Raw genomic sequence first — 25,389 nt, forward strand, 5'->3', positions numbered from 1 at the left:
GGCACAACTGGAGCCCCTCTCCTATGAGGAAAGGCTGAGAGAGCAGGGAGACTGCAGCTTGGAGAAGGCTCAAGGGGCACTTACAATATACGTATATTCCTGAAGAGAGGGTGCAAAGAGGACAGTCAGGCTCTTCTTGGTGGTGCCCAGTAACAGGACTAGAGGCAAGTGTGCACAGACTGAAATACAAGAGGTTCCATCCTTATATCGGGAAACACTGCAAGAGTGACCAAGCACTAACAAGGTTGCCCAGATAAGTGATGGTGCAGAATCTCCATCTTTAATGATATTTAAAAGCTACCTGGATATGTTTCTGAACAACTGGCTCTGAGTGGCCTCGTGTAAGCAGTGGGGCTGGACTAAACATTTCCCACCTCCACCTCTTTGGGATGCTACAACAAAAAGAACAATCTTCCAGGAATATCCCCATTCACAAGACACACGGACTGAAAGAGAGACTTGGATAACCAGGGAATGGCTCTTTTTTCCCATGCACCTATTTGTCACCCCTCCACAGAACCCAGGGCACTCTCTCCTCAGCGCCAGAGTTTCACCTGGCTGCCAGGCCAGTTTCACAGCCAGGACTGAGCTCCATGGCTCCCAGCACAGCTGCCATTCCCTGTGGGACACAGTGTGGCGCTGCCCCTGCCCCACCGGCCAGTGCCTCCCGCTGCAGCTCCACGCTTCATTCAGGCTGCCCCTCAGCCACTCCTGTCCCTCAGCCATCCCTGCCTGTCACGTGAAAAGGGGAGATTTTTCTCAAACCCTTAATGTTTGAATAGTCTGTCAGTGCCCCAGGAAAGCCGAGGCCCTTGTGCCCAACCAGCCTGTCAGTGCTGGACTCTTCACTGAGCAGTCTGCCAGATCGAAGGGAGGTTTGACTGACTTGCTCAGGGTCACACACCAGCAAGACCACCTCCTGGGTCTCCACACAGTTTACTCACTGCCAGCGAGTGCCAGTGCTCTTGGACTCACATTAATAGGTTACAGAACAGCACTCTTTATTGTTACAGGCTAAGGTTCGAGGATTGCCAGTGATAGTATCTGACTACAAAAACATATTTAAAGCAATATACCAATTCAAAGCAATATACTAACAAGCTCTAATCCCTAACAAAAGTTAGCTCAACATAATCATTCCGTGTGCATAGACAATGGCTCTTAATGCGTACCTATGGGGGAGAAGACATGTTCAGCCCATCGATTGATCCCAGAAGTTATGATGCAGTTTTCCTCAACTTCTCCACTTTCTTAACTTACTGTTATACTATTTCTTTCATTTAGGTGAAGCTTGAGTGACTTTAGTCTTACATCTTACTCGATGAGTGGTTGTACCTTGGGGGCAGGTATCTCAGTATAGTATCTGAGGTAACCTTGGGATGGGGACACATGTCAGTCCAAGGGGAGTGATTTCGTCATGGTTGCTGGTTCAACAGCAGGTCATCTTCCTTTATCTCCCTTGGCTTTCAGCCGCTTGCTGTGCAGTTCATCATTTAGAAAGTACCATCGAGTTCCCTCTGTAAGGGTTTCGACAGAGTCTGGCCGCAGGGTCTGCGCTCCGCTCCACCCTCCGTTTAGTCCCCCTTGGATTGTATTGGGTGTGGGAGGTCGGGTGCGCCGACAGCGTTCAAACAGGAGGAGTAGCGATCGTGTTTTCCCCTGTAACTTCCGTACCGTTATCTTTTTACCCTCCGTCATTTTCCCGCGCCGCCCCTCAGCCATCCCTTCCCTTCCTTTCCTTCATCCCTCCCCGCCCCTCAGCCGTTCCCGCCGCCCGCCGCGAGGGGCCGCTGCAGGGCGGGCGCTCGGCGCTGGCCCCGCCCTGGCCCCGCCCGTGCCCGGAAGCGCTGGCGGAGCGGCCCCGGCTGGGCTGTGTCGCGGAGGGCGAGAGGCGGCCGCGGCCGGGCGGGCACGGCCATGGAGCACATCCGCACCACCAAGGTACTGCCGCCGCCGCGGGACGGCACAGGGGCGGCAGGGAACGGCGGCGGAAACCGTGGGGCCGGGAGGGCCTGCCTGGCTCGGCCCGTCCGCTGCGGGCGAGGGCGTTGTTGTCCTCCCTCCCTCCCTCCTGCCGTTTTGTGGCTGTTCCTCCCCGCGGGGCTCTGGAGCGGCCCGTGCCGCTGGAAAGAGTGGGAGCTCCGGTGGGGAGTTCGGTAGTGCTGCTCCGGAGGGGCCCCGTCCCGGTAATGAGGGGAAGATGCTAAAAATCGTGGTGTAGCGGGGGGTTCTCTGGCGGGGAGAAGCCGTCTGGGAGGGAATTGCACTTGGTTTGTGTGCTCGGGATGTGGCTCCGTGCAGCTTTTTTTCCAGCTTTGGAGGCAAATCTGTTGTGAAAACAACGCTTCTGTTTTTTCCTATTTTGAAGACTCCGGTGAGTGTTGTTAAGGACTCAAGCCGTCAGTGCGTTTGCAATGTGTATTAGGCTATTCAGAAAAATACCAGCTAAGCTGTAGTTGACATTTCGGACTTGCCCTGACTGCAAGGGCTGCTGAAAAGACTGCCCTTCTCTGTTTGATCCTGGAAATTGTGATTAATTCCTGAACTCGGCAGTCTGATTTTAAAGTAGATTTACTGGTATGTTTAGAAAAGGAGTGGTCATACTTCGGTTCCAAATGGTGGATATATAACCAGTAATTGCATAAAGAAATAGGCTATAAATTTTTTGAGTAATAGCTTATATAACTTTTATATAAATGTGTATAGCTGCTTTTATTTTTTATACACATTTTTATGTTTATGTGTGAAACTGGAGGAAGGTCTCTGATGAAGCTGTTGTTAGTGACACTTAAATTCACTGGGTGGAATAATCTTTCACCAAGCTGACAGATGGGAGATAAAGTTTCCGTATCAGCCTGTTTACTTATAAACCTGAAACTCCTTGTTTGGGAACTTAATATTGTATGGTTACAGTCAATAACTGAGTTCAAAATGATAACTAGACTAAAGCCAAAGTCTCTTGATGAGCAGAGGAGCTGTCGAAGTTTCAAACCTGCAACTGAAACTAGAAAGGCTACAGGTAGCTGACTTCTTTGCATCTGCAAGTGGTGGTTCTGCATGGTTCTGGGGCCTGAACGCAACTTGTGAGATACAAGACTTACTACCTGAAGCAATTATTTTTATAATTCACACAAAAAAAATTATCCATTCAGAAAACATCAATTTCATGGCTAGAAATAGCATGATTTTCTTTTTGGTTACAAATGTGATGCTCACCTAGCTTTTTGTAAACTGTTGATTTATTGACTATCCAGTTGGATTAAAATGCATATAGGCTAGATCTTAATAATTGAGTAATACAGTTATAGGAAGCAAAAAAACCTGAAGTACAACCTGCACCGTAGGTCTTAAAAGTTCAGGTTTTTTGTAGGTTCGAGTTGGATCTCATTCCAGCTGTTCTGAAACATACTTGTGTTTTCTAATCTGACAGCACTCTTGTTTTTTCAATTTATTTGATTAAAGTAATAGTAAAATAAAATTAAAATAACTGTAGTTTTGCACAAGTTAGCTTCTCTGCAGGGCAGCTGTTATCCTTAGGAGAACATGATGAGGTAGGTTTTGTACCTCCTCAAACTTCACTTTGCTCGATATGTTGACGTTAAAATTCTTCTAGAACTGTCAGCACAGCTACCTGAAATTAATTTCACAAAAAGCTAAACTTTTAACTGTCCAACATATTTATGTTGAATAAAGAAGTGAGGTCAACTTAAAAATTGCTTGTGAGACTTTTCTACTAAAGTAGCAACAAATGATGAAACTCAGTTCACAACATGGGATGGAGAAATTACAAATAAGAATATTGTGATTTTTGCAATTAATCTTTAAAGTGTTCTTAAAGATATTTTAAAGCACAGTGTGGTAGAAAAGGCTGGAAATTCTTCAGTCAAATCTGTTCAGGTGAAAATACTGCTGGATTTTCTACTGGAGATGGAAAGTTTGCTTGGCTTGATTGCTAAATCCTAAACTTACATTTGCAAGCCTAAAACTTAAATGGGAAAGGGAAAACATCTTTTAGTTTCAGTGAATGTCATACAAAGTTACAATGAAAAAATCTTGGTAACTGATTTTGCCTTCAGTTAATTGTTCCAATTTAATCCTTTCACTTTCTTAATGCAAGACCTCAGAAGTGTAGTTTCCCCCTTCCTCTCCGTTTCAACTTACCTCCTCTATGAGAACACTCCTTTGGGGTTTTTTTCATGTTAATATGTAACTCCTAGTCATGATAAACTTTTTGGTGAATCTTTGCCTGTAAATACTCTGTATGATCGAGGTCCCTGTTCAAATTCTTACTGGTTTAAAAACTCACTAATTTATTAGTGCTAGCTACCATCAGAATATTGCTTCTGACTACTTAAATGATCCTTGTTTACAAATGTACTAAAACCTAGTAGAGGTCTTCAATCTCTCAAAACCATCATCTTCAAAACTGATGGCTTTTTTCCATGACTGAGGAGTTGCCAAACTTCACAATTAAAAAGCAAAACAAAACCAAAAAAAAAGTGTATAATTAGCTGAGTACCCATAGAAATGGAGTGAAGTTTGAATGAATGTGTCATCTGTGGAGGCTGAATCTAAATTACATTTCAGTTTTCTTTAAGAAAAGTATACCTACAGTTTAGTTTTCAGATTCTTGAAGACTTTATGTATGTTTGAGGAAGCTGGAGCACTAATGCCTGCCCTGATCTAACTTTGAGGATAGTTGCCCTGTTACATGAAGGAGAATGAAAGCTCACATGCTAGGATTTTGTGCGTTGTGTTACTGGAACAAAACTGGAGCAGTTTCTGTGCACTTCTCTATTTGCTGGGGAGGTGCAGTGCCAGGTACCTGAGCACTTATTGCTGCAGATCTGCCCAATATGAATTCTCTGTTTTGGCTGTGCTGTATTCACTTATGCTGCTCTATATCTGAGGACTGATACTTTGCTGGTTTCAGCATAATGTATTTTGAAGTACTGATTGCATGTAGCTTCCAATTTTTTTGCTTTATAAACTGAAATCTAGAATATCATAATAATGCTGACTTCTAGTAGATATTTTTATTTCCTCCGTTTTATTTTGTATTAACTGGCTTTTTTAAATTGAAAAAACTTTTTTTTTCTGTTTTATATGTGCTTTTAGAGATAAATATGTTTATACATATGAATTAACTGGCTTAACATCAGCACAGTAGAGGTGGGCTTTCCTAGTCACCTCATCTCAGTGATGGCCTGGCTGGCATGGAAGATTTTGGAGTTCTGCCATGCACTTAATGGTGGCAAAGAGCTTTAACTTGGCATTAATGAGACAGTGCTGCCAAGAAATAGAGGAATGCATGGAGATAAGCCATTTGCCTTTCATGTCGTTGCACACCAAAAATCATGTAATGTGTGCTTCAAATACAGCAAACTTTGGAGCCCATGAAGTTATAAGCAGCTGATAAAATGCAGGCTATCTAGAAATCACTTTCTTTTGAAATGTTTTCTGTAGGATTGAGTTAACAATGTTGATGGAATACCAGGAGTCATTTGCCCTTGCCAGACTCAAGCTTGAAATATCTGCTTCAAATGCCAGCACAGTCCTTGAATTTCTGAGTTTTTATAATTATTGATATAATCTTTTCATTTCATTAGAATGTATTTTGACTGTAAGGCAGGGTTATGATGTTCTAGATTTTTAAAGTTGAGGATTATGTAAAAGACAGCACATACCTAGAACTGAAGTCAGGAGAACATAATCTTTATAGCTTTGAGTCTGCAGACAGCTAGTGAAGCATCTTGCTGAGATCAGCTGTTAATTCACTGCTGGCATCTCAAGAACAGGAAATTGTTAGTGTGTATTTACTCTATTTTGGGGAAGCAGCCTAAAAACTTAGTAATTAATAATTTTTTTTTTTAATTATATCCTTGTCTCTTTTACTAGTAAATAACAATAGTCCACGTGTATGGAGTAAGTATTCTGACGAGCCTAGTGTTGTGCCTTCATTATGCACTCTTGTATTGAAACAGGGTGTTTTAACTAGTCAGTCTTCTCAAAGCTTATGTGACCACTCTAGTTTGTCCTGAATAGCCTCGTGTGTGCTGTGTTATGTTTTCTACCATTTTCAAAATTATTGCACAAACTGACAAAACTTTTGCTAAGTTAGGATTTTACTTTCTGCAAAAATTCAAAATTGAGTTTTGTTCCTCCTCTTTTTTCTTGCAGGTAGAGCAAGTGAAATTACTAGATAGGTTCAGCACGAGCAATAAGTCAGTGACGGGAACTCTATACCTTACAGCAACTCATCTGTTATTCATAGATTCAAGCCAGAAAGAGACATGGGTAAGGATAATGATTGCTTGTGGCACGAGTTCTCCAGATATGTTTTGTTCTTCCTGATCTAATGTTGAATTTGTTTACTAAAACGTTCTACTTATTTATTCCCTGCACTCTCCTCCTTCATGGTATCATATTAAGTTAACAATTTGCAGATTATACTCTTGCATGACACTGCTGCAGTTGACATCAGGTAATATTGAAAATGTTCACTTCTGTTCAAGCTGCTGTAATTTTTTCCATAGCCTTCACTTGTATTCCTGAGTGAATGTGTGGTGGTTTTCTCTAAATAAGTGATTTGCATCACAATTCAGAGGCAGGAATGGGAGACTGCTTGATAGTTTAAGTATCAGGTTTGTAATTAGATTCTATCTAGGTTAAATGAGACAGCAGAAATCCAAAAATCTAGGTTTTGGTGAAATACTGAAGATAACATGCACTTTTTTAGAGCAGTAAGCATCTGTTTCTTCAGAAGTATTCATCTCTGGAATAAAACATTTCAGAAGGGGCTGCAGCTTCTTGTTGACCAGTACCGATGTTGTACAATCAGAGCTGGCTAGGACAGCAATTCCCATTAGTTTTTTCTACTCAGTGCCCTGGTGGCACACATGTGGTCATCAAGTTCTGCCTTGCACTAGAGACCAGCTACCTAGCTTGAGTTAGTGCCTTAAGTATTTCGTCCTCCAGGATGAAATCTTCTTTCCCTGACTGTGGTTAATTTTTTTTTCCCTGTGGGTATATTTCCCTGGATTGTGGTTGTCTGACTAAATGCCTCAGGGTGCTTTCAGGAAAATTTATTTTTCTGTTATTCTTGCCTACAATGTACAACTTTGTACAAACCAACCTGCTGTCCTTTCATACAGAATGGGTTTTTGGGGAGAACGTGATTCAGAAGCATTATTTGCTTGTGTCTCCCTATGCACTGCCTTAAAAGGTTTCATTTTTGGGGAAATGAAACCTATACTCAAGAGTACTGCATTTCTGATGATAGTGCAAGTACCAAGTATAATTATCATAATGTCTTCAAGGTATAGTCTCTTTGCAAATGCATATTTGGTAGCATAGTTTTCAGATGTCTGTCAAATTCTGATCAATATTTAAGAGGAGTTGATTGCTTCAGTGAGGTAATTGAAGTTCTATCAAGAACATCTTGTTCTGTTTAGGTAATGTGTCTTTGCCTTTCTTCCCACAGTTGAGCAGCTGTTACTTGGCCATGTATTTATCTAAATCTTGTGTAGATTTGCCACATGGATAAAAATCTAGGGAGGACTTTTTTCTGTCCATTGCTGTGACAGTCTTCTGTTAAAGTGGTCAAAAAGCATTTAGCTGAGAGACTGTCATGTCTACGTTACACAGTATGTAATACAGGAGATGTTTTTCTTGTCTCCTGTTCATTCTATAGATGTTAAATACTGGAGTTGTAAGATTATCAGGATCTTCTGTATCTTTTATACTTTGAATTTTTTTCCCTGACTTACTTTATTTTTACTTTTTGAAAATTTTGAAGTATGTTCCCGTAGATCCTTACAAAAAAAAGATATCCTGTCTGGACACTGCCTAATTAGATATAAACCTGTCAGGTAGCAAAGTTAAAGCAAACTTTCCAACCACAGTGGCGTTTTACATCTCACTTTTGCGTTTAGAAGGATATTTACTCTTTCTTACAAACATTAGGTAACACTTAAAAAAGACAGAAGAGAATAATTAAATTTTTATCAATTATGGTATCATAACCAAAATGCCATTCTTGGATTTCTACTTCTAAATGTATTTCTTTTTATAATCGATGGACAAAATGAGTCAAAATCCGTATTCAGCTTTGCATAATGTGTCTTACATCTGCTAATCTGAATAGTATGCTGTTCTTATTTCTCATCAGCATGCTTACACTGTGAGTTTTTGTATGTCACAGATACTGCATCATCACATTGCTGCAGTGGAAAAACTTCCCTTGACTACTTCTGGCTGCCCCCTTGTCATCCAGTGCAAGAACTTCAGGATAGTTCACTTTGTTGTTCCCAGGGAGAGAGATTGTCATGACATTTATAACTCTTTGCTTCAGCTGTCAAAAACAGGTAATACTTGTCACTGTAAAAGACTTTGCATGGATATATGCATGGATAACAAGTTGACGTGTGTGTGTAAATCCATGGCTCTTTTATTTATTTCTTTAAAAAACATGCATTATGTAAAGTCTTACATGAATTTAGTATGTAAAGAATTTTATTGATTAAATATTAATCTACATAAAAATTCAGAAGATGTGTTGTCTGGCTTTTGTAGGTCTCTGATGTTCCCTAACAGAATGAAAGATCCCTTTTTTTTTTTTTTACATTTCTGTCCCTGAATATAAATGCATATAGTCTCGCTTAATTGTGTGTTCCATAGATAAAAAACTACTAAGCAAATACTAAGTTGTTACTAACTTCATGCAGTTTCAAAAATAAAGCTGAAATATTGATGCTAGAATAACACTACTGTTTCAGGTTTACAAAAGACTTCTGTCAGTTAGTACAACCTTTTGCATTTTATGCTTTGTGTTTAGAGCAGTGTAAAATGTCATCTGTGATAAGTGAATACCATATTAGGAAGAACAAAGTTTTTGAAATCTTTTTTGTTTTAAAGGGAACTTTAAAAGTTACTGGTTTTAAAGGTCAGTAGATATAAATTTCAGTTCCTACCTCTTGAAATAGTTTGTTCTGTCAGCTCTTCTGAAGTCTTCTAGTAATTCTGCCTTTCGCCTTATTCAGTTTTGTCAGTCTTCATTTTGTGACCTGTACTTTGCCCTTATGGCATTAGAAATGTCTCTTCTGGAATAGGTCAAGTACACTCAAGAAAATTCTCATAACCTACCTCTAAGTATCTGTAACTGTGTCAGTTAACTGTAGGATACTTGCAGAATAAATATTTCAGGCAGGCCAAGTATCTATTTAGTCTTGCCTCTGTGAATCTTGAAGCCTGAAACTCTCTCCATTACGTGTTCTTTACTTTTTAGCAAAATATGAAGAACTTTATGCCTTTTCCTATAACCCGAAACAAAATGAATCTGAACAAGTCAAAGGCTGGCAGCTTATTGATCTAGCAGAAGAATATAAAAGAATGGGAGTGCCAAATGCTTACTGGCAGTTGTCTGATGCAAATCGTGATTATAAGGTAAGTGTTGTAATGGAAATATGTTATGCTCTGAATCTGTTCCTGCTTTATGCTCAAATTCTAGGCCTATAGAAAACAACCTCATACTATGAAATCACTTGGCTTGCAAGGTAGAGAGCGTAAACTGCTTAATTAGTGTGCAATCTCACAACTTTCTAATTTTTCCCAAGTTTTTCCCAAGGCCTCATTGAGAGAGTATGTGTGCATGGATTCTTTGGGGTTGTTTCTTAGAGTACAGTTACCTGTTTGAAGCACAGCCCCAGCGATTCTGTTGCTCTTTGGCTTTGTGGTTTCTCTCTTAACTGAGCAGGATTCTACTTTAGCATTTGCAGTGTTGGGTGATTCCTAGATTAGAATTCATCTTACTTTGTAGTCTGCAAATACAAAAAAATGAGGGAAATAATTCCAGTGTTTTATTTGAAACATATTCTTACCATTTCTACTGAAGAATTGCATTCTTGAGACTGAATGCCAGTATGGCAGTACTCTGCTGTGTAACTTAGATACCAGTTTGTACTACTTTATCTGTGGCTCGTCTCCTTGTCTGAGTTATTTACATATATGGAGAGAAACATATTAGTGTTTATCCTTTATCTCTTATTTCTTATTTCACCTAATATCTTTCAAATTGAATACAATAAAACTAGGATAGGCTTTGTGCCTTGCATGTAAAATTCTTTGTGTATCTGTGTCTTTCAGATTTGTGAAACGTATCCTAGAGAACTTTATGTTCCCAGAACTGCAAGCAAGCCCATAATTGTTGGTAGCTCCAAGTTCAGAAGCAAAGGAAGATTCCCAGTGTTGTCATATTATCATAAAAATAAAGAGGTATAATGTGTCTTCCTTTTACCATAAATGTGCCAAAAAGCATTTCTCAACACTTGGCAGTAGTTCAGGGGTGTAGGTAAGGAGGTTCAAGTACGGTGACTTGTATGAGAATGGTGTGACTCATGATAACCTTAAATACAGCTGACACTAGTCTTGCCTAACAGGATGCTGAGTTAAACTAAGACAGTTTACAAGAAATCCTTAAGTAATCAGTTGATAATCAGTTGAATTTCCTAAAGTTTTCAGAAACTGACATTAAAGTAACTGAAGATAGCTTTCTGTTAAAGGATCTATGTTTCTTGATGTATCAGGAATAAAATCTGTTAGGTCAAAATGGTGGGTAAAAAAACCCAAACAAAACCAACAACAAACCAACAGAAGAATAGAATTGGTTCTCCAAGGAGTTATTTGCAAGGTAAAAAAACCTACAGGATGAGAAATAAGATTTTACAGGGAGTGGTGTAAAGCAGTCTGTCTCAGCTAGGGGTAATATGGAGAGAGAGAAGGACAATCACCTTGCTGAGTTGAAGAATTTATGAATGATGACTGTGAAGCTATATGGATTTGAAGATAATTACTATTTGCAAGATACCTTCTGGTACCCGATACCTTCTGAAATAGAACATGTTATTGAAAATTACTTTACAAAAATTACATTAGATAATAACATATTCTGCTTGCAGTAATACAGTCATACTGTGTTAGTAAAACCAAACATAATCCATTTTATGTTAAGGGAGTAACTTGCTTTGCTAAAGTGTACTTTTTTCCAACCTATACTTTTTGTGGGTTTTTAGGTCCATTATGTAAACTGATACATTGCCTATGTAGATGAGCCTGAAAAAATGTTTAGATAAACCTTTAGATTTAAATCGTAGGTACTGTGTTTGAAGGTCTCCAAGTAATGTGCTTAAAAAGTTGGAATACCTGAACTTTATTCAGCTTAGTGATGTTATCTGCTGAATAAAGCAATTTGTTTCCGTGTCTTTTTAGAATTATACAAGGCATTTCAACTACTGATATTAAACTGATGCTAATTTGTTCTTTGTTTTCTGTGGTAGGCTGCAATTTGCAGATGCAGTCAACCTCTCTCAGGTTTCAGTGCCAGGTGCCTGGAAGATGAACACATGTTGCAAGCCATTAGTAAAGCAAATCCTTCAAATCGCTACATGTATGTCATGGATACCAGGCCGAAGGTATGTACTTCAGTTTCTTCAGACAAGGCTCTTTTCCTGGACAGTACAGTACAGGGATACAGTGTAATTCAGAAAAATTTGGAGTGAAGTATGACTCCCTCATGAGCAAAAATGTTTTAAAGAGAAGGTGAGGCCTCTTTATGGAGGCGTTTAATTACTTGCTTTCTTAAAGAAGTTGAATCTATTTCAGGACTCAGCTAGAATTCACTGAGTATGATGCTGAACTTTTGGAGAGGTGCATTTAAAAGTATACTTAAGAAATGAGTAGCTGAGCGGGATCTAAGTAATTTTAACTGTTTGAAATGAAATTCATGAAAAGATGAGCTGTTTGGAGTTTCTTTTGGAATGGGAGGAAGTACTGTGTTCTGTGTAAGTGATCTGTGCAAACTGTCTGTCTTAGCAAGGAAGAAGTAGAGGAAATGCTGTTGTAGCGTTCTGAGGTCACCATAGGGTTAGGGTTTGAGTTAGAAGGGGCCTTAAAGACCACCTAGTTCCAACCCCCTCAACCAGGTTGCCCAGACCTCCATCCAACCTGGCCTTGAACACTGCTACCAGGATCCCCAACTTCTCTGGGCAAGGTTTTCCAGTGCCTCACCACTATTAATCATCACTGTCTAATTAAATTGGATTATGTTATGTTGTTAAGTTGAATTACGTTATGACCTGTGTTGGAATGTGTGGGTAACTCCCGCTCTTTAAGACCCATTTGCATTTCAATTGATATTAATTTCACTCAAATGTCTGAACACAGAAGCTAGAAAAGTCTGAGTCTTACTCTTTGCTTTTTAGGTGAATTTTTTTGTAGTGTCTTTGTTCAAAAATGTTTGGAAACAGGTGAAAGTTTGTTGGTGGGAATATGGAGGACAGAATAAGAAATTACTATGCATTATTCAGATATGTCAGCTCTAAATATAGAACTTGGTTTTTATTCATCATCCCTTTCTTAGACTTCAATGCTTTCAAGTTGCTTTGTCATGAACTGTATATTAGAATCTGTTTATGCTATGTGCTCTTGTGTTTTTTTCCCAATGTCTTCCGCTGAAATTGCATGACTTTTGGTTCTTAATTTGATATTTTTATTTTAAGTACTGTTTATCAGTATTTTTATTTTCCTCTTTTAAGCTTAATGCAATGGCAAACAGAGCTGCTGGGAAGGGCTATGAGAATGAAGACAACTACTCTAACATTAGGTTCCAGTTTGTTGGCATTGAAAATATTCATGTAATGAGATCCAGCTTACAAAAACTTCTGGAAGGTATGTTTTAACTGTACTATCATAACGTATATGAAAGTAGGATGAGTATTTTTCCGAAGTCTTTAATAATATCTTACACAAACTGCATTGATATTTCTATATTTTATCCCAGGTCTATGTTTAGTACTAGTTTGCTCTGCTCTGTGGTAATGAATTACCTTAAACCTTTACCTTCAAAGTGTAAACCCAGTGCATGGAGCTGTTTTGAAGAAAATTGAATGGCATGTATGTCTTGAGTGAACTTGGTTAGTATGTCAGTGGCTTGTGGGAAAGACTACTGTGTTTTCTAAGCACATGTACAATGTAGTGGAAATATACAAAATAGTGCTTGTCTGTACATACATTTTCTTATACAGAATATCAGTTCTTCAAGGAGCACTTTGGTCCACAGAATTTGCAATGAGCATGTGGTCTGTACAAAACTTGAGCTCTTTGACCTGGTGAGCCACTTCTGTGCTTGTAGGTGTTTGTAGGGAAGGGGGCAGGGAAAATGTGAGCCACTTCACCATGCCACTGCCTGCCTTCTGGTGGTGAAAATGGAGAGTCAAAAGTATGTTCATAATTCCGTTAGTATTGTATTTAGGTAAACAGCTGAGAGAAAAATTAAGATGCTTTGTGGAGTACTAATACTGAGATTAGAATACAGTGGCAGAAGTCTGACACCTGACAATACATGTATAAGTGGTTGGCTTCCAGAAATATGCAAATACATCCAGTCATGGAGAAGGCTTATGCTTGTATGGAAGCCTATGTTGATGAAGACATTCTGGCTACGTTAGTCAAGAAATCTCACAGACTAGTGATGTGGTCTTACTTTGCTTTGATTGAACCTGTATGTGCTGCTAACCTATTCTTCAGGCACTCTGCACAGAATCCTACTGAACTTTGATAATATGTATTTTTCCAGTTATTCCTGCATGTACTTTTTCTAAGGGAAAGATGAGAAGCATGATCCTGAGCTTCAGTTTTTAGGTTTGGCGTAATCCCTCTTTCTTTTACTAATATCTTCAATTCTAGAAAACTCACTAATAAGTATTGATGGTTTCTTTACTTTTTTAAGAACCCTACTCCTGTGTAATAGGGTTTGATGCAGAAATGCGTGTGTCACACACTTAAACTTCACAGAGTTCATATTCTTAGCCATTTGACTTAGCATCCCACCAACAGTACTTACTATGTTTCTGTAGCTTTCTTTAAGGATGGAATATGTTTTAGTTTTTCCTCATGTGGAGAATTGATTTATTTAACTTGATTGAAACAAAATCATGAGTGATGTCTATTAGTTGTTCTTCAGATCAGGTCTTTTGGTAAATGAGCACAATTGTTTTACCTCTGTTCAGTCTGTATAATTCACTAGTTTTGCTGAATGCCACTCTAGAATTAGAATCCTCTTTAGGGGTAGGAAGGACCCTTAAAATTTAGGGACGTATGCAATAATTTACTATTTAGACCCTTGGTTCATCACTTAAAATGAGGAAAATGCCATTTAGCTTCTGTGTACTTGCTTTCCCTGAACATGCTGAACTAAATGTTCTCAAATTAGGAATGTGATATCAATGACCTTGTTTGTTCAAGGACCATTGTAACTGAGACTGTCCTCAGTTGTTTGGGCTTTTTGTGACAAACAACTGTTATTCTTCTTTGACACGTGTCTTGCTCCTAGGTTCTGTGTCAGAATTCCTTCAGAATCTAATGATTCCACTTTCAAGCTGAATGTAAGACATAATCCTTCCCAACAAAACTTTCCTAAAATAGTTTGCTTCAGTATGAACATGACTGCCCCCCTAATGGGCAGACTACAACACTAATGGGAGAATCTTCACATAGACTAAATTTGTGACTGTGACATTAAATACAGAGTTCAGGTTTTATATATTCAAAATACAGTACTGCATGTCAGAAAAGATTGAACTCTAATAAGCAAAAAGGTTTTGTGTATGTCAGAGGCAGCATTTCTGCAGGAAATATTTAAGGAAGAGGCTCAGTAATAGCTGCTGTGATCTGTTACGTATAGTTTGATGATGGAAGCATGTTAACTGAGGGCGTTTTGTGGATTTTGTATATGGGGGAAGAGGTTGTTTAGGTTTTTTTATTTGTTAAAAAACAACTTCTGCCTGCAACCCACTGTCCTTCAGTCTGCAGGTCTAGTCACTTCTTAAACTGCTGCCTGAGGCAGTAGTGTGAATAAGGACAAATAAGCAAGGGAATGATGAGGTTTTGGGACTTGTAGGGCTTGTGTTTTTTATGATGGCAACCACAGAGTCAAAACTGTCTTGAATTATATTTTTTTGTGAAGTAGCTAAACATCTTAGTGGTACCATAAATCATCTTTGACCCTATAAAAGACCATAAGGATCTGGAAAATTACTTTTTTTCAGCACGTAAGTGTTGGAACAGTGTCAATGCAATTTCTTTATTTAATCACCAATAGTATAAAAATACCTTTGTTAATTCACAGAAATAGAAACTCTATGGACTCAACATATGTGTTCCATCTCTGCCTCCATTTATAAAAGTATAGAGATCTAGCTAGAAGAGGGAAATACTAGTGGTGAAATATTTCTGCCAAGCTGAAAATTTTGATCAAAAGCAGATTTTGACAGCAGTATCTGGGTGAAAACAAACTGAGGGCTGGAAGCCTGTTTGTTTTCTAGCTGGAAAGCTTCTGCTTTAAATCATAAGGTACAGAATGTGGGGGTGAGCTGCCATGAATAGTGCCTCTAGACATTGCCTTGTTTCTCTAGTCCCTTCCCTGCAGATGTTTGAATTTCCAGATATTTGACTATTTTTAGTTTCTTTCCTTTACCATAGAGTGCTAGACCTGTTTGTGTACTATTGTGATTGAACACAAACTATTGTATGGAACCACTGGTGTAGAGAAATTGTGAGCTAGCTGAAAGGATCAAGTAGTTCTCTCCTGATTTCTTCCACCTTTCGAAACTGGAGCTCTTGCCTAATGATGCTCTTTCAAAGACAATGGAAAATTAGCTTGCTTCTACTGATATCTACAGACTAACCTTTAAAATAAGGTCTTGTATCCAGGGGTTTCTTGATGTTTTGTTATCTCATTGTGCTATCGTTTGCTAGGTAGTTTTGTAGATGACAAAGATCTATGGGTTTTAGAAAAGGTGCTGCAATACTTGTTTGGAAGCCTGTCTTTGTTCTAGTATTCAGCAGCATTCGGCGCTACAAATCTTCCTGAGCAATGGGGAGTGTACCAAAACTTCGACTGAAAGCTGAGAAACATCTAGTGCAGATACAGGAAAGCTCTGAGAGGCAGTGGTTCAAGAGTTTATAGCCTTCATTACATCAGGGGCCTTGGTTGAATATGAAACTGCGTCACAGAGGGATTTGGTGAATTTTGTTCTCTACTTTTGCTGCTGACTCACTTCCTTCCACGATCAGAGAGAAAGATTATTTTGGAGCTGTTATATCCCTACTGCTGGCTTTCATCTACAGAGCCTTTTTATTTTCATTGGGGCCCAATAGTTTAGAATCATAAAATCATTTAGGTTGAAAGACTTCTAAGATCATCGAGACCAACTGTTAAGCTTAGTGGAAAGTAGGCTTCCACTGTGGCAGGGGCGGGTATTTTTGTAGGTGGCAGACACAGGTACCTTCTCTTAGAATTACACATAACTGAAGTTATATTAGCCAGCAATTTTTTTTTTTATTGCCAGAAGTTTGTCATATTCGGACAGTAATGTAATTGTGTAAGTTACTACTTCAAATTGTACAAGAACCAGGTTATCTGTCTCATGTGAATTGGTAATTGTCTGTATGAGAAGCTTTTAGTCTACATTGCTTGCTGCTGTGCTGCAAGGCATCTTTTCTTTAACTCAAGTTCTTCCTTGCATCTCAGTTGGCATTATTGTTACAGCATCAGAGTATATTATGGAAGAATGGTAGAGATCAGTCAGAAATGTGGTGTGTCAAGTCTGGAGGTAGACAAAATCTCAATGGATTTAATTTCTTCACCGTGTCCTTGTACTGCACCTTATTCCCTAAGCAGGGTGGAGGTGATGAAACTGGCAGTCTGACTACTCTGAACTGTGTATATTGTCTGGATGCAGCTACTTCCTACTAGTAGTAGTAGTCTTTAAGTATTTCTGGTAAGCCTTTAGCATTTGCATTTCCTTCCTTGGTAAGACAAGGGTAAGGCTCCCTGTTGGGGATGACCAGTGGATTTATTGGGAATGTTATTTTGTCAAAAAGACACAGATCTTGTCACTTGTGATTACTGTAGGTCTACAGAGTTGAATTCTGGATGGAGATTATTTTGTAGTACCCCTCCCTTAAACCATTTGAGTGGTGGTTTCCTGAAAGATTTCTGATCAACTTACAGCACAGGAGATTAGACACAAAATGCAATTATTTTTCTTTCTACATTGCAGGCTTCAGGTAGCTGCAACTGCTTAAGGCTTTTTAACTTCTGGTTTCTTTCAGTCAGTGGCACAAGGGGTTTGTCTGTCAATGACTTCTTGTCTGGTTTGGAGAATTCTGGATGGCTGCGTCATGTCAAAGCTGTGGTGGATGCTGCTGTCTTCCTAGTCAAGGTAACTTGCATGCTGCTTCTTTATCTGATAGGAAGTTGACTTGCTACCAGGCAAAATTATACTTAATGTTATGTAATGTGTAAAATTCTGCAACTGACCTTTTTTGGAGGTAGGTGTTTAGTATATATACTGGTACACTGGATATGCTGGTTTAAGTATTACATGTTTCTTTATGATTGGATTGATTTCTTCATTTCTTTATGCCAGCTAATGTTTTGGGATTTTTTGAATGCTATTTGGTCATCTTGTTGGGACATAAATGGATTCTTATGGTTCCTGGTTCTTTAGGTATTTCTGAAAGGTGTAACCGGTTTGGAGGAGGATGGAACAAACTTATTTAGTGCACTCTGAAAAACAGAGCTCCTGGGGCAGTAATTGCAGAGCAGCCAAAGTGGCTATGCTGACTTCATTTGGCCAAGATATGGGACTCTTTATGAGGAATTTGGGGGAACAATTGCCTTTGCTAGGCACTTAGGAAGCCAAGGGCTTGACCTGAGAGGGCTGGGTGAAGAAAAAAAACTGGATCTTTGTTTTTACTAGGTGAAATAACAGGGAGTTAACTGAGTTAAAAGTGGATGATTGTCCTAAAGATGACCCTCACAAACATCTGAGCTAACAGGATTTCATTTGTTAGCTGAAGCTAATAAACATTTCCTAGGCCTTTACTTTTGTGTAGTATAATGACAAAGAAGTGAGTATCTTTAATGATGTGTTGGTGGTATTTTCTTTTTTTAATCTGTACTCTGTAATTTGTAATCCTTTTTTAGTATACATTTCGAACTTTTCTTGTAAGTTTAGTTTTATAAGGGAGAGAAAGAACTGGGAACCACTGGAGATGTTAGCTTATGCAAATGTGGTGGTGGAATTTCTTCTTTGTAAGGAGTTTTCTACACTTCCATGGAGAGATTCCTAGCTTTCTGACGGTTTTAAATTCTTTCCTCATAATAAACATTTTTTTATCTTAGTTAAATAAAATGGCCTATGCTATGAGTTTGGGATAAAGGTAGCTTTTTTATTTATCTACTAAATTTTGACTTTTGTCTGGAAAAGAACATTTATCAAGAAACAACTGTGTTTTGTAGGCAATAGCGATGGAGAGCGCAAGTGTATTAGTGCACTGCTCAGATGGCTGGGATAGGACTTCCCAAGTTTGCTCTCTTGGAGCTCTCTTACTAGATTCCTATTACAGAACAATCAAAGGATTCATGGTAAGCTAACTGTTGCATTGTTGAGCTCTTCCTTGGTAAATAAAAGATGTAAAATGTTTGAGTGTGAAAGGGAGCAGTGTAAACATACTGCCTTTTTTTGTGTGGTTACAAATTTAAAATGAGATTTGCAGTATACTGATAAATCTTTCTTACAGAAATACTTTCTACTGGAAAAAACATTTATTTAAAATCTAAAAAACTGAAATACCAATAGCAGATTTCTTTAGGTACCATGCAGAAATGTTGCCATGATTGTCTTTTGCATCCAGAAAAGCCCATTATCTGTGACATAGTCCAAAGTGCTTGTGTGACATAGCAGACGTACTAAATTACAGCAACTCTGTATTGTATCACTTGTCCCCAAATCAACATTTTTAAAATGTAACAATGACAACTCCCTCAGTGCCTGAGGATGTTTAAGCAATCTAAATTTCTTCATTTTTCCGTAGAGAGGAAGAGGAATTTCGGTGTGATTATTCTAAATTTTAAAGTAGGAAAATCAGTAGTGTTCTGCAGTGGCGTGGCAAGGTGTCATGGGAACTCCGCAGGGATAGTACATAAAACTACTACAATATATTGATTAGAACTGTCACAAATATTACAAACGATGAAAGTGAAGTTGAAGATGAATTGGAAGAGGATTAAGCTGTGAATAGTGAGAATGTGTGTAATCTTTAGGGAAGTTATTTAGTCTCTTTGGGTTTGTTTACTCCTCACTTTCAATTAGATTTTTGTGAAGACTTCTGCAATGGTCAGATGGTACTGTGTTCCTTTTGGTGCTTGATTCTGTGAAGTGATAAAACAAGCTACTGTTGATATTAACAAACTTACTGCTCTAAGTGTTAGAAAGATTATATTGTGTGGTTTTATGTAAACTAAGATAGCAGGAAGGAAATACTAAAATTTTTCCTACGCTTTGCCATATTTTGAAAGTTGATAATCTGGTGAAGTCATACATTATGCTTAAAGTGAGTCTGGCTTAAGAGCAATTATCTGATTAGCAAGTTGCTGAACTTTTTTACTAGTTTTGGAAATGTGCTTTGAGAATCTCCTCTGAAGGGCTTCCAAGAAAATAAAGAAGCTATAAAGTGACAAATGGTTGCTCCTACTGTTATTAATTGGACTCAGATTTAATACAATTTAATCAGAATACAAAATAATCAGATTTATTGATACAATATATGGATAACCTGTGGATTTAATACATGTAAGATGTAAGACTGAGTAACATTTTTCATGAGAATTTGGTTTGTTTACCCTCTAGGTCTTGATAGAGAAAGACTGGATCTCTTTTGGGCACAAGTTCTCTGACAGGTAGTTCACTCCTCCAATATAGTAAAATGTATACAGCAAACTGAACTAAGATTGTAGATGTTAAATTTCTAGCAACACTGTGGTAGTTTAGCAGCAAGCTATTTTCAGTAAACAATCCACTGTATTCTATTTATTCAACTATGTATTGGATAATTGATTTATATTGTGGACATAAATTTTTAGTACTATTGGTACCCTGCTCTCAAGTGTTGATGACAGCAGCTAGGTCTGCACATATGTATAGACAGTGCAAAACCAATCTAAGGCTGTGTCCCAGCTGTTTAGGCAATATGAAACGCTTAGTTTTGATGTCTCTAAAGAAACGTTTACATTTATGTTTACTTTGATGATAAAGTCACACCTATCTTTAGAAGTCCTATATGTTCAGAGTTCTGTTTTTTCCCTTGATCTGCCTGTCATCAGCTATGACAATAGCCTTGCTGCTATTTACTGCTTATTAATTTGCTTTTAGCTGATATACTCCAAAGACTGTGAAAATAATAGACACAAAGGAACTTAACTGTCTTATGTTGCTATTCTGTACTGAATACAAATGTGTGATTACTTAGAAAAACAGGTTAAATATAGACTTATTTCTATTCCAAAATTGCCCCAGTTCTTGAAGTAAGGTGCTCAATCTCCAAACCAAGGCTAGTGTCTAATTAATGTGCTGTCATTTAAAAACAATTGCAGGTAAGACTTTTTGGATTTCTAACTTAAACCAGTTTCAATCTGTTTATGGAATCTTTTTCAGATGTTGTCAGTTGGATGGTGATCCAAAAGAGATCTCACCAGTGTTCACCCAATTTTTAGAATGTGTGTGGAATCTGACTGAGCAGTTTCCACAAGCCTTTGAGTACAATGAAGTTTTCCTCCTTCAAATCCATGAACATGTCCATTCATGCCAGTTTGGTAACTTCCTTGGAAACTGTGAAAAAGAACGAGAAGAATTAAAGTAAGCAGGCATATTGTAATGTGTCTTTCTGTCAGACTAAGAACTCGTGTGAATCTTCATTTTAGGCTCTGAATAGAAATGGAGGCAGGATTGGTAGTATTGAAAATTATGTTGAACTGCATCAGGGAACAGCAGCGCTTCTTGTGCTTTTGCATTCTGGAGACAGTCTTTCTAATTCTGGGAGAAAATCCCATGCTGATTTTTTGTAGGGAAAGTTAAGGTACCTTTCTTCCTCTTTTTTTTTTTTTTTTTTTCTCCTCTCAAAGTAGGTAAGCTTAGGTTTGAAAATATCACTTCATTCCCTCCCCCAGTCTCTTTTTAGGCAAGCTTAAAATTCTTTCCTGCTCAAGACTAGCCAGTTGGAAGAATTAATAGGGTAGCTTCCAATGCTTTCAGCTGGCAAACTTATGTAAATTTTTTGTCAGTTTGTCTCACATTGTATTTTAAAAGCAGTAGTACTTCTAAAATTGGCATTTCTATCCAACATTAGCATATGCCAGGAAGAAGTTGATTTTACTAAGAGCTTTTAATTCAAGACTTAAAAGTATTTCTGGTAACTTTTTCTTTTTTTAAAGATTGATTTATTAGTTGAAGAGCTTCTGTTTTTTTGCTTGCAGTCACTGTGTTGACCTTTATCTCTTTTTGCTTTAAGAGTAAAAGAGAAGACCTACTCCTTGTGGCCATTCCTTTTGGCAGAACAAAAGAAATATCGGAATCCTCTATATAATCCAAATTTTTTGCCAGAACTAACTCTTTTGGAACCTAATACAGTATCATTCAATTTTAAGTAAGTTTAAATAAGGCACAGTATCTCTTCTTCTATTTTGTCATTGTCCTGCATAGTTAAAACTGTCTGCTTCATGCAGGTTTTGGAGAAATATGTACCATCAGTTTGACCGAAGTATGCATCCCAGGCAGTCTGTGCTCAATCTTATAATGAATTTGAGTGAGCAAAATAAACAACTGGAAGAAGACATTAAAGAACTGGAAGCTGTAAGTATTACAAAATAAGTGTATGTATGTGTGACTTCTTGTCTTTCAAATTCACATTTAAAGTTGTAATAATGCTGCTAGCTTTTACGTGAATGTCACTACTGTATGCCTGGCACTTACTCTGTATAATGTTGACTTTTGACTTCCACTGGATGCTTCTGTGATGAATGCCAGACTATGCAGCCAATGTTTTGCTCTTAGGCATCATTCTGCTTTACTGATGAACAGAACTATGTAAAAGTTCTCCTACTATCAAAGCATTACTGAAGATATTTTAATGTAGGTTAAATTTCTGTGAAACTTACCTTGGATAAAAAGGTACCCATCATAGCTACAGCTGTGTTCCTAAACCAAGGAGACTGAAAATGTTTTATTTCCATTATAGCTACTAAAATGGAAGCAGTAAGTATTGTCTTTTTAACTTCATACGCAGATGCATGCTGTTGTAAGTCACCATAATTATGGGTCATGTACATTGTAATGCTTATTTCAAGACAGGGCTAAATACAGAGATAAGATGTTTATAATTGACTTTGAGGTGCTAGTGTAAACAGCCAGGATAGGCTGTATCCGATTTTATTCTAGTATGATTTAGTAGCTTTTAGTTGATATTTCTGTTATAGTCAGTTAAGGTGTTGAAACTTCAAAATAATATGTTTTAAGGAATTCAAAAGTCTTCTGATTATCAGTTTTACTACTTGTGACTGGCTAGAAAGGTAACACACTCCTGTTTGTTATGTTGGGGGGAGAAGGGGGAAGCACAGCTTTTTTAGGAAGGAAGATTTTATTAAACTGATCCTACTGTAATGTAATGAATGCAGGTCATTTAATCTTATACTGTTTCATATCTTAATTGTATATGTAAAAGCTTTTATACAATTGAAGCAATAAGATGAAAACTCAAGATGAAGCAATCTAAAGAATAAACAAGATATAAAGTGAAGTCTTAGTTTTGAATTTTCTAGAACCTCATTCCAAGATGATTACTTCACCTGAGCCCACATTTCTCACTTGAGTGATGAAGAGATGTATTTGTTTGAAATCTTGATGTAGACTCTGCTACTACTGTTTCCATCTTCAAAAAGTTGATGTCAAGAAACACCAAAGTCTTCTGGACTTAGTCTCCATTCTAATAGAACACAAATACACCAACAAACAAATCTGTTCAGTTAACTAGTGCAAGCTCCCAATTACTGGGTGAGTGAGTTTGAATTAAAAACAAAACCAAAACAAAGAAATAAAAAACCCAAACCACACAACCGAAAAAACTCTTAATCCAGATCTTTCCTATTCTCTTGCTCATGCTTGCAGGATAGGTCCTTTTTTCCAGTCCTGCTTTTCAGTTGATGTGTTTTACTGTATTCCTGCATTTGAACAAAACATATTAGTATTTTTTGGATCTGAAGTCTTTTGGCAGGGTTTTAGGAAGGATATATAAGGCTTAGGTATCAAACTGCTATGTCTTTAAGAGACTCATAATCTACTTATTAGCAAGTTTCATCTACTTACCAGTTACTATTAGCAAGCTCTGTTAATTGGCAGGCAACCTTTCTTTCTTCTGCTCAGCTACAAATTTTAAGCAAGCAGTGCTTGTAGTATCTGCTGTGGAGAATAATGTAATATCCAATGGCCTAACACTTAACATGACTGTTACATATCTAGCCTAGGGTATGTCATACAGGATTCTGTAGATGCTGAGTTGGCCAGCAAAAGAAGGGGATTCACTTCCTTTTGAAGCCGAATATTATCACTAAAGAGTCATGCCCACTGTTAGTAACTGTTCTCTGTATTTCAGAAAATAAAGCAGAGAAATGGGCAGTCAGATGTGGTCCTTGTGAAGGAACATCAGCAATCTGCTCATCCTGCCCCCGTGGCACTGAAGACCCCTCCGTGCTTCAAGAAGGAGCAGCCGCCGATCCCTGGGAATGATGCCGTGAGAACTATAGAGGGCAGCAACACAGCAGACAATCGTTACAGTGAGCTTGTGTCCGAGTTCTCCAAAGCTGAGCCTGCTGTTGTCAGCTTGGAGTACGGAGTGGCCAGGATGACCTGCTAATTAAAATCTGGCACTGTGCTCTTCTTGACTGATTGAATCGAGAGACGGATTATTTTGAGGATGGGTCTCTGCTGCATGACCAAAACATGATTTGTATATCAGCAAGTTTTGTTAATGTAGGCTAGAACAGCATGCTAGTCGTCAGGTGTTTGCTGTTCTTTCAAGGGGGAAAAAAAAGGTCTAGTTGTCTTGTTAAAAGAAACGGGCATTTGGTAAGTAGTGACTAAAAATCAAGGAATGGTATGTCTTTGGACTTAGGTCAGTTTGCACTAAATTGATTAAAATAGTAATATTACTTTATTCATTATAGGAAACCACAGGTGTTCTTTCACAAACTGATTTGATTTGGACAAGAAAACTTGAACTTTCTATTTTAAGGACTGAAGCTACATGTATATATCGCATTAGATATGAATATGTATACCCTTGTTTAATGTCATCCAGTACTAAATTCAGTGTATTAAGTGCCATGGAAAAGTATGACACATTTCAAATCATAAATAGTTGGCCTTAAACCTGTCAGATCAATTATATTGTTCTTTACTACTGCAGTCTACCTGGCTCTGTTTACATTGTATTTGCTCAAATTTTTATATCCTTAAAAGAGGACTGAATATAAGGAATGAAGCATGCCTATGCTGGCACAGCCTTTCAGCAAATAGCTATATGAATGTTAACTTACCACTTAAGACTGTTTTGTCTTCCATTTCCTCTGTTGTTTAAAATATAATAGATTGCCCTGATTTTCCTCTCTGGCAGCTCAGTAGATGGAGCATCACTGAAGCTACAGGTTGTCTGACCTCAGATGTTTTCATTTGGCACAAGGTCTTTACATGTAGAATAAGACATGTCACATAAGAAAACAAAACTTAACTAATAACTGAATAGTCAGATTCTTTTAGATTATTTACTGTGTGCTGTGCAGTTGTTCAAGTTGCAAGACTGCAAACAGAACTTCTGGAAATGTAGTCTACTGATACTGTTCCCAAGGGGGGGGGGGAAAAAAAATCATTCATGTGTCTGAAGCTCATCAGAAACTGAGTGTCTCCTAAATGTTTCATTAGAAGAAAATTTTGGTTATTAGTGAAAAGCCCTTTTCATCTTGTAAAAACTTGTTCAACCTGTGTGTATTGTGAATAACTTCAGTATCATCTGGAGATTCTTATGTAACTGGAGAGAGGAAAAAAACTTCTAGCAGGATGCAGTAGAGATCATGGGACATAAGAAAAAAAGGGGGAAACATAGTTTGTAAGCTTAATTAGGTATCTGTTATTTTCTAGTAAGAGAGAAGGTTTTTGCTGAAGTTTGTATCATGATAGATTTTCTGAGCACATAACAGGAAGAAAAATGTTGGTGCCCAGTTCTTAAATTATAACTTTGGGTATTAAGATCTCTAGGTATGATGTTAGATTAATGCTACTGACCTTTTATCTCTTGATTTAAATAATTTTTGGTTTCAAGTGAAAATAAGTCTATTCTTATCCTAATCCCTGTGTTTTGTCAAAATTACTGGCGTGCTACATAATTTGATATGCAGCATTTCCCTCTGCACTGTATTGGACCCAGGACTCTATTAGCAAGGCC

At 38.0% G+C, this 25,389-nt stretch overlaps 1 protein-coding gene across 1 annotated transcript; it reads left to right on the plus strand.

The window, feature by feature from the left end:
- The first annotated feature begins 1,830 nt into the window (after window positions 1-1,830).
- MTMR6 (myotubularin related protein 6) lies at window positions 1,831-24,801 on the plus strand. The gene is made up of 14 exons (XM_027652224.1): window positions 1,831-1,941; window positions 6,181-6,297; window positions 8,204-8,366; window positions 9,287-9,444; window positions 10,144-10,272; window positions 11,334-11,468; window positions 12,591-12,723; window positions 17,170-17,279; window positions 18,362-18,487; window positions 19,752-19,801; window positions 20,556-20,756; window positions 21,409-21,543; window positions 21,623-21,749; window positions 23,545-24,801. The coding sequence occupies exons 1-14, from the start codon at window positions 1,918-1,920 to the stop codon at window positions 23,803-23,805; spliced, it is 1,869 nt and encodes a 622-aa protein (XP_027508025.1). The 5' UTR covers window positions 1,831-1,917; the 3' UTR covers window positions 23,806-24,801.
- The last annotated feature ends 588 nt before the right edge of the window (window positions 24,802-25,389 follow it).

This window comes from Corapipo altera, unplaced genomic scaffold, assembly GCF_003945725.1.
Source record: "Corapipo altera isolate COAL_440 unplaced genomic scaffold, ASM394572v1 0, whole genome shotgun sequence".
Classification (NCBI taxonomy): Eukaryota; Metazoa; Chordata; class Aves; order Passeriformes; family Pipridae; genus Corapipo; species Corapipo altera.

Coding starts and splice junctions, on each gene's coding strand:
- MTMR6 (XM_027652224.1), top strand. CDS start 1,918: ATGGAGCACATCCGCACCACCAAG. Junction 1,942..6,180: donor AGCACATCCGCACCACCAAG/GTACTGCCGCCG, acceptor TTTTTCTTGCAG/GTAGAGCAAGTGAAATTACT. Junction 19,802..20,555: donor GGGCACAAGTTCTCTGACAG/GTAGTTCACTCC, acceptor AATCTTTTTCAG/ATGTTGTCAGTTGGATGGTG.